This window comes from Orcinus orca, chromosome X (genome assembly GCF_937001465.1).
Source record: "Orcinus orca chromosome X, mOrcOrc1.1, whole genome shotgun sequence".
Lineage (NCBI taxonomy): Eukaryota > Metazoa > Chordata > Mammalia > Artiodactyla > Delphinidae > Orcinus > Orcinus orca.
This window is the reverse complement of record NC_064580.1, coordinates 131352604-131368360: the sequence shown is the minus strand read 5'-3', so window position 1 is coordinate 131368360 and position 15757 is coordinate 131352604. Positions and strand designations below refer to the sequence as shown.

The 15757-nt window shown below is 57.5% G+C and overlaps 4 protein-coding genes across 7 annotated transcripts in view; all 4 read left to right on the top strand.

Moving 5' to 3' along the window:
- G6PD (glucose-6-phosphate dehydrogenase) overlaps positions 1–15757 on the top strand; it is a 61737-nt gene that overhangs the window by 29427 nt on the left and 16553 nt on the right. The window lies entirely within an intron of this gene.
- Positions 110–4056, top strand: SLC10A3 (solute carrier family 10 member 3). Of its 2 annotated transcripts, none has more exons than XM_033418090.2 (2): positions 110–322; positions 2276–4056. In XM_033418090.2, the coding sequence occupies exons 1-2, from the start codon at positions 125–127 to the stop codon at positions 3821–3823; spliced, it is 1746 nt and encodes a 581-aa protein (XP_033273981.1). In that variant the 5' UTR covers positions 110–124; the 3' UTR covers positions 3824–4056. The 2 variants fall into 2 exon arrangements, with proteins under 2 accessions (XP_033273981.1, XP_004286711.1); XM_004286663.4 differs by lacking the exon at positions 110–322 and adding an exon at positions 705–1059.
- UBL4A (ubiquitin like 4A) lies at positions 4682–7354 on the top strand. 2 transcript variants are annotated; one of them, XM_004286664.4, is made up of 5 exons: positions 4682–4840; positions 5015–5120; positions 5336–5550; positions 5665–5771; positions 7190–7354. In XM_004286664.4, exons 1-5 carry the CDS (start codon positions 4793–4795, stop codon positions 7299–7301), a joined length of 588 nt encoding a protein of 195 aa, XP_004286712.1. In that variant the 5' UTR covers positions 4682–4792; the 3' UTR covers positions 7302–7354. The 2 variants fall into 2 exon arrangements, with proteins under 2 accessions (XP_004286712.1, XP_012394912.1); XM_012539458.3 differs by lacking the exon at positions 7190–7354 and having other exon boundaries at positions 5665–5850.
- LAGE3 (L antigen family member 3) lies at positions 12809–15405 on the top strand. Its single transcript, XM_012539453.3, has 3 exons — positions 12809–13139; positions 13493–13621; positions 13877–15405. The coding sequence occupies exons 1-3, from the start codon at positions 12907–12909 to the stop codon at positions 13989–13991; spliced, it is 477 nt and encodes a 158-aa protein (XP_012394907.2). The 5' UTR covers positions 12809–12906; the 3' UTR covers positions 13992–15405.

Sequence of the window (15757 nt, the reverse complement as noted above, 5' to 3'; positions counted from 1 at the left end):
GCAGGACCGTGGGCGAAACCCTGACCCCCGTCTCCCGCCACCAGCAGCAGCCCTCGGGCGTCCTAGCTCAGCTAACGTCTAAGCCTGTGTCCCAGTGCCCCCAGAGGTCACGGCGTGTTTGGGAATGACTGGGGTGCCTACGCGGAGCGAGTCGCCCCGGCGGCGACCGCACAAGGCTGGGACCCGCGGCTCGGTGGCCACACGAGTCCGCACCCGGCGCCGACCAATCGCCACCCGGAAGGCTGACAAGCCGGCGCGCGCGCGCCACCTCGTCGCTCCCAGACACGCCACATCCGGTCGGGACCCGCCCCGGCCGCCAGAGGTGAGGAGGCCGCCGCGGGGTGGGCGGGGCGGGGCCTCGTCGGCTCGGGGCGGGGCCCCGGCGGGCCGAGCTCGCAGGCGTCCACCCGCCCTGCCGGCCGCGGAGGCAGGTGAGAGCCTCGGTCTGGGAAGGGCGGTTGGAAGGCGGCTTCTGGCCCCGGCCGGGGAAGGGCCACCACCGCGCGTTCGTGAGGCCTGGCGCGGCCGTGGGGACCGGGAGTGGCGTGAGAGACCCCGGGACTGCCCGGGCGGGTCGCCGGCCTGCAGGCTGCGGGGCTGCAGCGCGAACCCGGCGGCGGCGCGCTCCTTCTCCCCTCCCTCCCCGATTCCTGCCCGAGCTCTGATTGTGCCCCATCCACCAACTTCTGGACTCCCAGGTAGGGAGGAGACCCGGGTCAGCACTGCCAACTGCCCTGACACCGAACGCCTGGCCCGTGTGGAAAAAGCCACCGGCCCGGGGTTCCCTCGCCTGCCTAGGGGCGCATCTGCCCAAACTCTAATGGTACCTCAAGCAGAAATAGTGGGGATCCGGGCCAGACCCCTCACGCAGTGACTCAAAGCCGCCAGCGGTACTGGAAGGACGGGGTGGATAGCCCTTCGCCTCCTCTGCCTCTGAGCTGGCTCACAGCACCCGGCGCCTTCAGTGCCGGGCGCCTTCATCCTTTCCCTGTGACTCCCTCTGGTTTTCCTGCCTCCCTCTTCAGTGGTGGGACTCAAGGCTGGATCAGGGCCTCCAGGGTAAGTGACGCAAACCCCAAGCCAGGAGAGGCCATGGCATCCCAGGGTGGCACAGCGGAACTTCACCACCTACTTCCCCTGCTCCCCCGGCGTCGGTGAGGGGGGGGAGGGGGCAGGACCCAACCCTGATAGGATCTAGAGAAGCAGGGGCCTCTTCCGAGACTGGGACAGCGTAGGATGTGACTCAGTCAACAGTAATGATGAAAAATCACTGTGCCCTCATCCTGGTTGCTCCAGTTCCTGCAGGTGATGTGGCAATCGGCTGCTGGCTGCCCAAACTGAGAAGTGGAAGGAGACAAACGTACTCCTTTCCCCCTGAGGCGCCCTGCCCTCCTAGAAACACTCCTCCTGTCACTGGTAGTTCCAGGCTCTGCTAGGGCCATGTGTGGGCAGGGGAGGAGTCCCTGGACTTTGGCACAGTGGCTCTAGGAGCTCAAATTCTGGGACCGCCAGGGGAGTGGGAGCTCTGACAGAAGGAGGAGAACCCCCGGTGGACACGTGGCCCAATCTGATCCCTTCCTGCTGCCCCTTCCGGCAGCTCCCCTGGGGAGAGGGGACCTGTGCCCTCCCAGAACCCCCATCGCACCCCTGTCAGCAGGAAGGGTAGGCCAGGTGGCCATGCACAGCAATGCCGTTCATGCGCCAATGGTGAACATCAGCCCCTGGGGCCTTTGGCCTGGTGGCCACCCACTGCCCCACCCTTTGCCGGCTGCTTTCTGCCTGGCAGATGACACTCAAATGCCCTAACCTGCTCTCAGCGGGCCGGCTTCCTTGGCATCCCTGGGCAGTCCTTCAGAGATTTCGTCCCAGTGGTGGTACTGCTGCAGCTGCGTCTCAGAGCAGGTGGGGCACAGGCTAGTGGTGACAGGACTGAGGATGGCTCTCCCAGATCCTCTGGTATCGGGACATCTCCAGATGGTCACTGTGGTGGGCAAACCCAGGGAAATCAGCGCGTATCAGCGGGCTGAAGGCGAACTCCGACCTGTAGGTGGCCCCACTGGGTGAGGGATGAGAAGCTTGAGGCAGTTGCGACTGGGATGGGGGCAGCCGAATGGCACTCAAGGGCCAGCACTAGGCCTTCCGTTTCCATCCCCAGGCTCGCGGCAAGGGGCGCTGCCACGTCTCCGAACAGTGGGCTTCCAGATCCTGCGCTCCTGGGCTCACAGCTGCTCGCCTTCACCAGCCACCTACCTCTCTGTGTCCCTTCTCTCCTCAGGAAGAGCTCTGCTATCAAGGAAGGCAGCACAGGGCCAGGCCTTGCCCATGGACCCTTCTCAGGACAACCCGACGGCACCCGCAGAGCTGCTCTCCTAAGCCGCAGGGGGCCCGGGCTCCCCACCTTTTGGGAGGAGCCATGGTGTTTAGAAGGTGGCTGGGCCTGGGGGGTGGCAGTGTCTGCACGGGCCCCCGAGGCATGCTCAGGGCCAGCCTGCTGCTTCTCAGCCTGCTCTGGGGGGCGCGGGGCACAGCCAGCGCCAGTCTCAGCGCGGCTGTGGGCCGTACCATGCCCCTGACAGGGCGCCGCTACCTGAGCATTGGGGATGGCTCCGTGACGGAGTTTGAGTTCCCAGAGGAGAGCGAGGGCATCATCGTGGTCTCAAGCCAGTACCCGGGCCAGGGCAACGGGACGGGGCCCAGCCCCGTGCTGAGGGTCACCTCCCTGGACACAGAGCTGCTGACCATCAGGAACGTGAGTGCCATAGCCTGGGCTGGTGGGGGCGGCTTCGTGGTGAGCATCCACTCGGGCCTGCCTGGGCTAGCGCCACTCCACCTCCAGCTCCTGGACCCCTGTGAGGCCCCGCCCACGCTGGTTGAGGAGCGGAGAGATTTCTGCATCAAGGTCTCACGTGCTGAAGACCCTGCCGCCCTTGGCACTGACTTGGCCCACTTCTCAGAGAACCCAGTACTCTACCTGCTCCTGCCTCTTATCTTTGTCAACAAGTGTTCATTTGGGTGCAAAGTAGAGCTCGAAGTTCTGAAGGGGCTCCTGCAGAGCCCCCAGCCCATGCTGCTGGGCCTCCTGGGCCAGTTTCTGGTTATGCCCTTCTATGCTTTTCTGATGGCTAAGGTCTTCATGCTGCCCAAGGCCCTGGCTCTGGGCCTCATCATCACTTGCTCGTCGCCCGGCGGCGGGGGGAGCTACCTCTTCAGCCTCCTCCTTGGGGGGGATGTCACCCTGGCCATCTCCATGACCTTCATCTCAACAGTGGCTGCCACCGGCTTCCTGCCGCTGTCCTCGGCCATCTACAGCCGCCTGCTCAGCAGCCACGAAACACTCCACGTGCCCATTTCCAAGATCCTGGGGACCCTGCTGTTCATCGCCATCCCCATAGCAGCGGGCGTGCTGATCAGGTCGAAGCTCCCCAGGTTCTCGCAGCTGCTGCTGCAGGTCATCAAGCCCTTCAGCTTCGTGCTGCTCCTGGGCGGCCTCTTCCTGGCCTGCCACATGGGGGTCTTCATCCTGGCGGGCGTCAGGCTGCCCATTGTGCTGGTGGGCCTCACAGTGCCCCCGGTCGGCCTCCTGGTGGGTTACTGCCTGGCCACGTGCCTGAAGCTGCCAGTGGCCCAGCGTCGGACTGTCAGCATCGAGGTCGGGGTGCAGAACAGCCTGCTGGCCTTGGCCATGCTGCAGCTGTCCCTCCGCCGCCTTCAGGCTGACTATGCCTCCCAGGCCCCCTTCCTTGTGGCACTGAGTGGCACCTCAGAGATGCTGGCCTTAGTTACTGGCCACTTCATCTATAGCAGTGTGTGTGCAGTTCCCTGAGGCCCCCCGGGTCAAGCTTTCGCCACCCCTAGCCCCCAGCCTCCACCCACGGCCCCCACAGTTCTGTGTACCAAAGGCCTTTAGTTCTCATGCACTCTATGCACTCAGAAAAATCCAGGCTTATTTTTTTTACTCGTTTTTTATTCTCCAGCTTTCAGTGCCAAAGAGGCCATGCTGAGTTCAGTAGGTGGGCACTGCCTAGAAAATATATTTCAATAAAAGAGAGAAGCAAGCTTGGGTCCCTTCCAGTCTTTGCCCTCTGAGGCCGGCGGGCGGCGGGGGGGGGGGGGGGGGCGGAGGGTGTGGCTGGGTAAGTGTGGGCCAGGGTGGAGGGCTGGCTTGGGTGACACGGTGACCTCTGCCCAGACTTTCTCTCTCAGCCCTTCTTACCCATGCATCCTCTCTGAGAGTTGGGTCTCTCTGTTCCAGAAGGAGCGGTGGGAAGATGAGAGCGGAGGACTGGCTCCCCCGCCCGCTCCCAAGCTCAGCTGATTTTCCATAGGCCGACTAGAAAGGAGGCAGCAGGAGGGCCGCGGGGCGAGCTCTGCAGGGCCGGGTCATCAGCGGACTCCTGAGAGGCAGGGAATCGGCCTCAGCGCCGACCTGTTCCGCCCTCGGGCAGTGAGCGGGGGCGAGCGAACCCCTGGCCCGCCTTCTCCCCAGAGTCCCAGCTCCCCGACTCCGCCGACCGGGCCCGACTAGTTCCTCCGCCCCTTCTCATCCCCGCGGGCTTCCCGGCTCAGTCGCCGCGGGGCCCGGGTCCGGGCCGGTCCCCGTGCTCCGGGGTGCGGGGGGGGGTTGCGGGGGCGCTGGGGAACGCGACACGGGGGGCGGGGCCGCGACGCCAGGCGCGCCCCTCGCGCGACTTCCGGCAGCGGCGGCTGGTTCTGGCGCGCGCCCGGGGCGGCGGCGCGCGGCGGGGGTCTGTAGGGCTTCGCGCCGGCCGGAGTGGACGCCGCCGCGGCCGCCATGCATCTAACAGTGAAGGCGCTCCAGGGCCGCGAGTGCAACCTGCAGGTAGCGCCGCCGGTCCCCGCCGCCGTGCAGGCTCACGCGGTTGGCCCCTGGGCGCAGGGCCGGGCCGAGGGCGGGGACGAACCGGGCGGGCTGGCCGCTCAGGGGAAGCCAGGAGAGCCGCCCTCCGCGGGGGCTGCGGCCTCACCGCCTGCCTCTCACCCTCGGCCCGGCCAGGTGTCGGAGGACGAGCTGGTGTCCACGCTGAAACATCTGGTCTCCGAGAGGCTGAACGTCCCCGTCCGCCAGCAGCGGCTGCTGTTCAAGGGCAAGGCCCTGGCAGGTAACCGGGGAGAGGAGACGCCCGGGGAGCCCCGCGGGAAGTCAGGGGATGGGGCGTCCGGGCCGATCCCGGGCAGCAGTGGAGTGGAGGGGGCTCTGGCCACTTGACCCCCGGGGAGGCTGCATCCTCAGCCGGATGCCGCGGCGCTCCGCCTGGCCTCCCCGAGGCCTTTCCCACCACCGCGGGCCACAGCTCCATCAATCTCTCTCGGGCAGATGGGAAAAGACTCTCCGATTACAGCATTGGGCCCAATTCCAAGCTCAACCTAGTGGTCAAACCTCTGGAGAAGGTGTTACTGGAAGAAAGCAGCGCGCGGACAGTGGCCGAGGCCCCGCCCCCACCCCCGGCCACCTGGCCTCTAATCTCCAAAGTCCTGGCCCGTCACTTCAGCGCCGCAGATGCCAGCAGAGTCCTGGACCAACTCCAGAGGGTGAGCAGGGTCGCCCGGGACTTCCACGTCCCACCCAGCCGCTCGCAGCCCCTGCCCCTATCCCAGTGTCCCCCCGACCCGCGCCGCTGAATCCTCCTGGCCTTCTCTCCTCAGGATTATGAGAGGTCCCTGAGCCGCCTGACGCTGGATGACATCGAACGCTTGGCTGGCCGCTTCCTGCACCCTGAAGTGACTGAAGCTATGGAGAAGGGGTTCTCCAAGTAGGATTCTCGGAGTGTGGGGAGGAGCCGGGCCAGGCCACAAGCTGCATGTAGCATTAAATGTGTTCTCATGTTGCAATTCGGCTCATAATACTAGCTGGCGGGTACGCGGGTACCTGTATCCGGCTCTTGACCTGGGTTTGCTCCCACGTTTGGCGCTAGTGCTGAAGTGGGAGAGCCACAATCTGAGTCCAGCCAGCTTCTAGAAGTGCCTCAGGGTGAGAGGGTTGTTCAGGAGGGTTCTGAGGGGTGGGCTTTGGCATTCCGTGTTCAGCCCACTGAGGATGAACCCTCGAGCAATACCTTTCCAGGCCTGAAAGGGGAAGCAGCTGGCCCCTGCTGCCCAGTCCTGTCACCTCGCCTCTGGCAGGTCTGACATTGGCAGGTCAAGTGACAGCCAGCCTTGGGCCCCCTCAAGCTGCTGCCACCAGTGTGCACTCGATGAAGGGAAAGCGTGTTGGGGGGTCTGGGACGTCACCCAGCTCTGGAGTGTTACCTTGGGCAAGTCCCTGTGCCATGTTGGTCCCCAGCCATTGACTCTGCACAGTGAGGGCCACTCCTTAGACCTCAGTCAGTTTCCTTTACCCCCAACTCCCCCGGGGTCGGGAGTCTGCAGCCATCCTCCCCCTTGTGTCCCAGATACAAAGTGAGGCCAAAAGCTGAGTGATGGCCAAGCATGGCCCAGAGATGGGATGCCCTGGCCCTTAGTGTCACAGCTTTTCTCTGGGCACCCCCTCTGCTTGTCTCCTCCTGGACAAGGGCGGTCCTCGACCCTTCGAGATGACAGGTGATGGGCTCGAGGTTACTCAGCCAGGCCCCTATACCCTGCGCTCACCCACAGCCTGAAAGTAGACCCTTCCCCTGCCGCGTGTGTACAGGGACTTTCACTGTGCACACCACTCACTGCCTGACAAGGAACCTTGGGGGGCCAGGGAGGGGCAGAAGCCGCTGGCGGGTGGGCCCTAGAGATCATCGAGGCACCTGCTCCTTGGAGGAGGGCGCCTGGGCCGCCCTCCTGCCTGGGCCTCGTGGGGTAAGCGCCGGGTCCCCGGGCTGGGAGGACGGACAGAGGCCTGACGGGCAAAGGCTTTGAAGAACAGATGGAAGGCCCTGGCCCCGCCCCGCAGCAGGGCCCGTGTGACAGACTTGCCTGCACTCTCATTTCGCTTCCGTCAGGAAGGTTTATACTGACACTTCCAGTCGCACTAGAGGTGAATGTGAGACTTTGATCTGAAAGGAACTGTATTAGCTGGGCGGCTTTTGGTTTCCAGTAATTGATTTAACCGTAGAGGAAGTTGGTTTAAGCAATAAAAGAAATGTATTGGTTTACGAAACTGAGAAGTCCAGGGGTATTGGCAGCAGATAAACAGTTTCACCAAATACCCAGTTTCTTCCTACCTCCCCTCTGCACTCTGCAGCGTCTGCTTCATCCCAGGCCTCTGCCTCAGGATCAGAAGATGGTTGCCTGCAGCTTCCACCAAATCCCTCGATCACAGCCAGCAAGGAGCACCTTCCCGACCTGTAGCGTAGCTTCTTTCTCAGATGCCCCCGGCAAATAAACGCTGTCCTTTCGTTGGTCAGAACCGGGTGGTGCCTCCATCATTTTGGCGGGGGGTGGGGGGGGCTTGGGCGGGAGAGGGGGATTCTCAGCGAAAGCCAGGTCCTCGGGGAGGGCTGACCGGTGCAGTGCAGGGGAGTGACACACGCAGACGCATGTTGCAGACAGACCCTAGAGGCGGTTGTTGAGTCCCTTGTGCCAGTGCCTCCCGGCTTGGGGGTGACAAAGCCATCTGCTGGGCAGTTGGACGGGGGTGTCAGGAAGTCGGTGGCGGGTAGATCAGGCTGGACAGGGAGACAGGAGTGGCGTCTTCAGGGTGTATGGTAGGCGCCTCGCTGACAGAACCGACTGGGATCTGGACCCGGTCTGATTCCACAGCCCCGTGCAGCCTTCCATGACGTTCGGGAGCGGCCTGTGGACACGATGTCCTAGATGCCGTAAGGACGGATGAGACGGCTTCCCTGGGAGCGTGGCATAAAAAGAGGGGCGAGGACTGGGCCATGAGGGACTTCACCAACTGGAGACGCTGTGGAGGCTGCAGGGAGAGCTCGGTGTCAGAGGCCAAGAACGCCCCTCCAGGAAGACGTGGCGGGGGGGGTGAGTTGTCTAGTGGTGCCGAGAAGCACAGGGAGGGCATGGCAGAGCCTCCTCTCGCCTCGGTAGCAAGAAGGTCGTCGGCAGCGCCGTGGGGAAGGGGCCGTGACGGTGACCGCGGACCCCTGCTTCCGGAAGCTTGTCTGCGCAGCAGGGTGTAGCTGTGCAGGGGCAGGGCTGGGGCGGGAACATGGAGAGGGAGGAGATGCTGCCGGCATGAGAGATGGGAGGCCCAGGTGGGAAGGCCCATGCCATCGTGAGAGGAGACGGGCGACCGCACGTGAAGACAGAATGGCCGCAGGCTGCATCCCGCCTTTGCCCTTAGATTCTCGGCGTGGCCCCATGTACACCGCAGGCTCCAAATGCTGAGATCCTTCCACAGGGGCCGGAATGTCTATCGTGGGCACTGTACCCCTTGGGCCAAGTGTCCGCCCCGGAGGTGGGTGCTGACCCACCTGTTACCCCCTGGCCCCTGGCCACTGTGTGGCCCCGAGACCCGCTGTCCACTCCTCACAGAGGGGCCTCGAGCCAGTCGCTGATCCCCAGGGCCGTGGGGTGCAGCTCACAGCCCTGTGGTGGCCACAGTGCCGCTAGGAGGCGGCAGGGTGAGTGAAGGGCCAGCTGAAGTGGCCTCGCAGACGAATGGGCTGTGGCACCTGGGATGAGATGCCTGTGGCGCCATTTCCCACGGGCACACAGGAGGAGGGGCAGACTCAGAGGAAAGCAGCGTTTCTTTGGGGGTGGGGCTCATGGAGTTGGAAGCACCCAGGCGACAGATCAGCCGTGCCCACAATTTGCTGGCGCCTTGCAGGCTTTCCCTACAGGCCTGGACGAGACCGGGCCTCACCAGCTCCAGTAGGTGGGACAGGCGCTGTTCAGCCGTGCCAGGCCCTGCCAGCAGCAGACGCGACAGCCGTGGCGGCCTCAGCCCTCCGGGCCTTGAAAAGCCTGCAGGAGAGACAGTCGCCCCTGTCCCCCTCCAAGGCCCAGCCAGAGCAGCCTCCCCTAGTTCCTGGGGACCTGCCCCTGGCCACCTCTGCTGCCGCCCTCTCTGCTTTTCCTTCCACTTGGTGGCTCACTCCTCTGGCTCCTTTGCTGGTTCTCCCCCCACACCCCCATCTCTTACTGTCGGGGGGCCCCGAGACTCTGTCCCCGGACCCCTTCTCCATGTCACGCCCTGGGGAGCCTGCCCACCTTCATCACCATTTCTGAGTTTTGCACCCGTGTCTGTGGCTCATCCCAGCCCTGTCTCTGAGCTTCAGGCCACAGCTCTGGGCTGTGACTCCCTTGTAAAGTTGCATTTTCCCTCCCCAATGCACAAGTAATCTGGGTGACACCTTGAGACCCAGTGACTATCTTTTCCCCAGCAAGCTTTATCTCATGGTTTTACCATCCAAGGATGATCCCCAACTGGATGAATTGCATTGGTGGCTGCAAAATGGTGGTTTTCTCATGCTTTCCTTCTTTCTACAATTTTTAGTTGGCATTTCTCTATAAAGAGCTTTCCCTTTTCACAATTGTCATGGTGGACGCATCGTTTCTTTGTTTTTTAAATAAATAAATTTATTGATTTATTTATTTTTGGCTGCGTTGGGTCTTCGTTGCTGCGTGCGGGCTTTCTCCAGTTGCGGCGAGTGGTGGCTGCTCTTCACTGCGGTGCACGGCCTTCTCACCGCGGTGGCTTCTCTTGTTGCAGAGCACAGGCTCTAGGCGCGCGCGGGCTTCAGTAGTTGCAATGTGCGGCCCCAGTAGTTGTGGCACACAAGCTTAGTTGCTCCGCAGCATGTGGGATCTTCCCGGACCAGGGCTCAAACCCGTGTCCCCTGCGTTGGCAGGCGGATTCTTAACCACTGCGCCACCAGGGAAGTCCCTGCATTGTTTTTTTTTTTTGGACTATAGCGTGCATAGAGTAATGTGCATAAATCGTCAATGTACAGCTCAATGGAATTTTAAAGTGAATACATGTATGCTACCTTCCCTGGTGCCTCCTCCAAAAGGTTTAATAGCCTTTTGGATGCTCAGATATTCTAGCTTTGGTTCTTTCTGGTTGGCTCCCATGTCCTTTTGACATACCTCATCCTTTTGCTTTTCAAGCATGTCCTTACTTTCTGGCACCACAAGGTGCTCCAGGCTCATCTTGTATTTTTTCCTGCCCCATACCTAGAATCTTCCACCTCTCCAAGGACCTCTGGTTCCTTTTAGTGGAGAATGGTATTGAGAAACCAAGGTCTGGGTACAGGGTGTGTTCATTGCTACTGGAGTTTCACTGCTTCGAGACTCTTTCACTGGACAAAACTAGGAAATCTATTTTTTAAGAGTTCATACTGCAGTCCCCAATTCCAGTCTGGCAGTACAGTTCTTTTCCCTCATTCCACAGTGATGTTCCTGTCAACATCCATGTACGGATATATTTACTCATGTCCTCTACCAGATACAGTCTACCTTAGACTCTAGCTCCACAATCACCTCAACACTATCATTGCCAACAACATACATACTGGGAATAGAGCGGAGTCTTTCTGTCCTTAGAATATATCCCATGAAGGGAGCACAGTCAGAAGGCTGAATTTGGAAGGTACCTGACTTATTTTCTCTGTGTGGTTCTGTTGTCAACTGGATATGCAGTTAGGCTTATTTGCTTTTGTTTATATTCAATTTTGGCTTTTTTTCACTCTTTCAAATATATATATTTTTTTAATTATTTATTGATTTATTTGGCTGTGCTGGGTCTCAGCTGCAGTGTGCAGGATCTTCGTTCCCTGACCAGGGATCGAACCCCGGCTCCCTGCATTGGGAGCACAGAGTCTTAACCACTGGACCACCAGAGAAGTCCCTCAAATGTATTTTTGAACATATAAAATATTTGCATGGTTCAAAGTCAAAACTATACAAAAGGATATATTACAAGAAATCTCATACCCATCTCAACCCCCTATAGGTGATAATTTTCACTAGTTTCAGGGTTTTCCATCCTCCTTACATTTTTTTCCCCAATAAGCATGTGTGTCTGTGAGCGTGTGTGCAGTTGTCATTTGCACCCTGCTTTTTACATATTTTCATATAACAATATATCCTGGAAATCATTTCATTTTTCATTAGAGATTTTCATTCTTTTTACTGCTGCTTAGGACTATTGTATGAAGAACCTAGGGGTAAGACGGGAATAAAGACACAGACCTACTAGAGAATGGACTTGAGGATATGGGGAGGGGGAAGGGTAAGCTGTGACAAAGCGAGAGAGTGGCATACACTAACAAACGTAAGGTAGATAGCTAGTGGGAAGCAGCCGCATGGCACAGGGAGATCAGCTCGGTGCTTTGTGACCACCTAGAGGGGTGGATAGGGAGGGTGGGAGGGAGGGAGACGCAAGAGGGAAGAGATATGGGAACATATGTATATGTATAACTGATTCACTCTGTTATAAAGCAGAAACTAACACACCACTGTAAAGCAATTATACTCCAATAAAGATGTTAAAAATAAATAAATAAAATTAAGTTAGAAAAAAAGAAACAAACAAAAAAAAGGACTATTGTATGAATGAACCACAATTGATTTCACCAGTTCCCTGCTGATGGATATGTGCGTTGTGTCCAATAGTTTTCTATTACCAGTTATATTACAGTGAGTAATTTTATAAATATGTTGTTTCATATTTGTGAAGTAACTTCCTACATGTGGCATTGCTAGGCCCAAGACACTGAGTTTTGTACTTGCTTAATACACTGTTTCATCCGACAAGCAGCAAAGCACCTACTGCATAAACTGCAGTGAAAGTGTACCAGAGACAGTACATCAACAGAAGTGAACAAAACAAAGTTACAATTTCAGATTATTAGAAAGGCAACAGACTGAAATGGGCAAATGTGATGAAGGGTGCCTGGGGGTAGTATGTTAGATTGGTGATCCCGAAGGCCTCTCAGAGGTGACACTGGAGCGAAGATCTTAACATCTTAACGACAAGAAGGAACCAGCCACGGGAGTCTGGGGACAGAGTCTTCCAAAGAGGAAGAGTAAGTGCAAAGGGGGACGGGGGCAGGCCACCCTTGGTCAGGAGCAGAGAAAAGAAAGACCCTAGAGGCTGCAGAGTGAGGAAGTAGGCAGGTGGGGGCAGAGAGTGGAGGAGCCGGGAGCCAGGTCACACAGGAAGGAGTTTGGTTTTGATTCTAAAGGCAATGGAAACTGTTTTAGGATTTTAAGCAAGGACATGATATGATGTGATTTATATCAAAAATTAAGAACTGATTCTACTGTGTGGAGAGAAGTGGGGTGATTTAGGATTTATTTTCGGGGAGATCCAACAGGCTTCGGTGATCCAGTTCAGCTTTTTGCCCTTCCTTATGATTACAAAGTAGGAAAATAGAAAACTAACAGGACTATCACCATCGGAAATTTCACGGCAGCTTAAAAACTTATTTTTGATTAAAAATGTCGTATAAGGGCTTCCCTGGTGGCGCAGCGGTTGAGAGTCCACCTGCCGATGCAGGGGACACGGGTTCGTGCCCCAGTCCGGGAAGATCCCACATGCTGCAGAGCGGCTGGGCCCGTGAGCCATGGCCACTGAGCCTGCGCGTCCGGAGCCTGTGCTCCGCAAAGGGAGAGGCCACAACAGTGAGAGGCCCGTGTACCGCAAAAAAAAAAAAAAAGTCGTATAAGGTCACTGTCAAAAACTTGCAGGAAAACAGAAAAAGGAAGTTAAAATCGCGTCACACAGTTTGCGAAGGGCCAGGGCTTTGGGAGGGAGCCTCAGTTCCTCTGCGGCCAAGGGAGTCTTGGAGGACGCCCAGCCAGGCCGGTTCCGCGGGAAGCCACCACGCACCCCCTCGACCTCAGCGGGGCCTGTTTGCGCAGGCGCACGGGGCGGAGTCAGCGCGAGGGGCGGAGCTTCAGGAAGGAGCCGTTGTCTCTTAGCCGACATCGGAGAGAGCGGATGGGGAGACCAGCGGCCCGAAGACAGAGTCGGAGGCAGAGCGCGCTGCAGCCATGCAGGCGGCAGAGGCGGACGCAGGCGCAGGCAGGATGGCGGGCGGCGCTGAAGGCCTGGACAGCCAGGGGGGCAGCGGGGGCAGGGGGGACCGGGGCGGCCCTCGCAGCGGGGGTGCTGCTGCCGCTGCAAACGACGGAGCTCTGTGTGCCGCGCCGGCACAGCACTCTCCGGGGCCGGGCGGACACCCCGCGTCCACAGCCAGAAGGCCGGGAAGCCGGCCACACGTATTGTATCCTACCCGAGGGCGGAGTGGGAAATGGGCTGCAGGCTGCGTGCGGTGGGAGGTGGGACAGAGGGACGCACGAGTCAGGGGCAGCCTGGGAGCGAAGGGGAGAAGGGGGAGTCAGGGGCTGCTGCGGGGTGGTCTTGAGCGGGAGAAATAAGAGCAGAAGGAAAGCCGGGGCGCCTGGGGGCGAAGAAATGAGAGCACGGGGCAGCGGGGCGGCTGGGGTGGATTAGGGCCAGGCGTGGTCTGGGGGGCTGGAAGCAGTTCTGAAAGGGGTGAGGCTGGTCAGGGTGCCCTGAGACAGGGCCCAAAGCACCAGATCCGTGTGGATGTTGCCTTAACCGAATCTCCATCAGCGCCCTAAGTGTGCCTTTCCCGTCCACCTTGGAGGCGGAGATCGCCCGTGGGTCCCTGGCCCCAGATGCCGAACTGCACCATGGGGCTGTTGGGAAGGAGCTCACAGTAAGCGGCAGCGTCCTGGCGGTGTAAGTTCTAGAAAGGGCTGCTTGGGAGTGGCAGCAGGTGGCCGGGCCAGTCTCCCCCAAGGGCGCTCTATTGGAGACTCGGAGATACTCCAGGGTTGGATCTAGGGAGGTGACACGGTGCACTGGACCCATCTCCGCCCCAGCGGGCACTCCAATGGAGATGGCAGCGGCTTCGGTGTCATAGAGGGGCAGAGCCAGAGAGGGACTGGAGGGGTTGCTACCATCACCTTGATTTTCTTTTTCCATCACTTTTAGCCACTGGAGAGCTGAAGATTCCCACCTCCTCCAAATTTCCATCGTCAACTTTCTTGACCAGCTTTCTCTGGTGATACGGACCATGCAGCGCTTTGGGCCCCCTGTTGCACGCTAAGCCAGGGCTAGAGAAGGGGATTAAGGTCTAAACTTGTGTCCCTTCCTAGACAGTGCATCCCTCCTAGGGCAGTGATTTCTGTAGTAGTTGCCACTTTATTATGGGGGCCTCATCTTTTGCCTCTACTGGCCCTTGCGTGCTGAGGGTTCACTTACTTTGTTTGGTGCTTAAATGTTTCTTAACTACTGAAAATAAAACTGAGCTATGGGGCTTCCCTGGTGGCGCAGTGGTTGAGAATCTGCCTGCTAATGCAGGGGACACGGGTTCCAGCCCTGGTCTGGGAAGATCCCACATGCCGCGGAGCAACTGGGCCCGTGAGCCACAACTACTGAGCCTGCACGTCTGGAGCCTGTGCTCCACAACAAGAGAGGCCGCGAGAGAGGCCCGCGCACCACGATGAAGAATGGCCCCCGCCTGCCACAACTAGAGAAAGCCCTGGCACAGAAACGAAGACCCAACAAAGCAAAAATAAATTAATTAATTAATAAAACTCCTACCCCCAACATCTTTAAAAAAAAAAAACAAAAACTGAGCTACGATGCTATGTCTGACTTTATTTTCAACTACAGCACCTTTAAATATTCTTGCCTCTGTCCTTAAATTGGAGGGGAGGTTCTGTGATTCAGATATTCAAGTAGTACAATGCAACTGAAGACAGTTTAAGAAATGGAAGAGGATAGGTCCTGTCTGTCATTCAGTATTAACTACTGTCAACATTTTGGAATATTTTCTTAGTTTTATAGTGGTATTTATGTAGTAAATGTGTAACAGTAATAATATTTTGCAAGTTTAGCATTTTTCCTCATATTTTTCACCTAACATGAACCTTTTTCTAAAAATTCTTCAAAAGCATTATTGAATGGATACATAAAAGATACATTATTGAATGTTTGAATTATTTTCAATTTTTGCCATATTATATAGGTAATGATTCAGTGGAATGCTGGTATGTAGAGCTTTGCCTGAGTGATTGTTTTCTTAAGATAGACTACAAGAGGTAAATTGGTTAAATATGTGAAGCTCTCACGCTGCAGTGTGTGAAATTGCTCTCCAAATTGTACAGAAAGTGTACCCTCCCACCAGAACGCTGGTTTCTCACATCCTTGTCACTACTGGGTCTCCTCGGTAAAATTTTTTTAAAAACTGGGTTTGTATGACAAGAGCAAACAGCCGAGAAACACTCGAATAGGAACTTTGTGGCTTACTGGCCTTGTCTCAGATCAGTGAAGAAAAAGTGCTAGGACAGTCATTCAAGCCTTTAGTTAGAAGGAGTTAGCTTCCTGTAAAAGGTGTTGTATCCCGCAGCCTTTCTAAGCTCACTTATATTCTAGTAGCTCTTTGGTAGATGCCGTTGGATTTTCATCGTTGATCACGTTTTCTCAGAATAAAGGCAGTTTTGCTTCTTCCTTTCCAATCTGCGTGCCTTTCAGTGATGAACTTTTCTCCTGGTTAAGGATTGGATTTGGCTGACTCTGTACCCCTGGTAGTTTCTTCTTCAGTGTCAGACGTTTGGCCTTTTTCCCTGGGTGCTGGGTATCTTTGTACTCCTAGACATATTTTTTGAGCTCTGTTCTGGGATGCTGTTAGGTTACTGGGGACAGATCCTTTTGAGTCTTGCTTTGAAGATGTGCTGTGTGGGACCAGAGCAGCTTTCAGTGTAGGGTTCACTTTTTTTTTTTTTTTTTTAGTTTTTGGCCGCACCCCGTGGCATGTGGAATCTCAGTTCCCCGACCAGGGATCGAACCCGCACCTCCTGCATTGGAAGT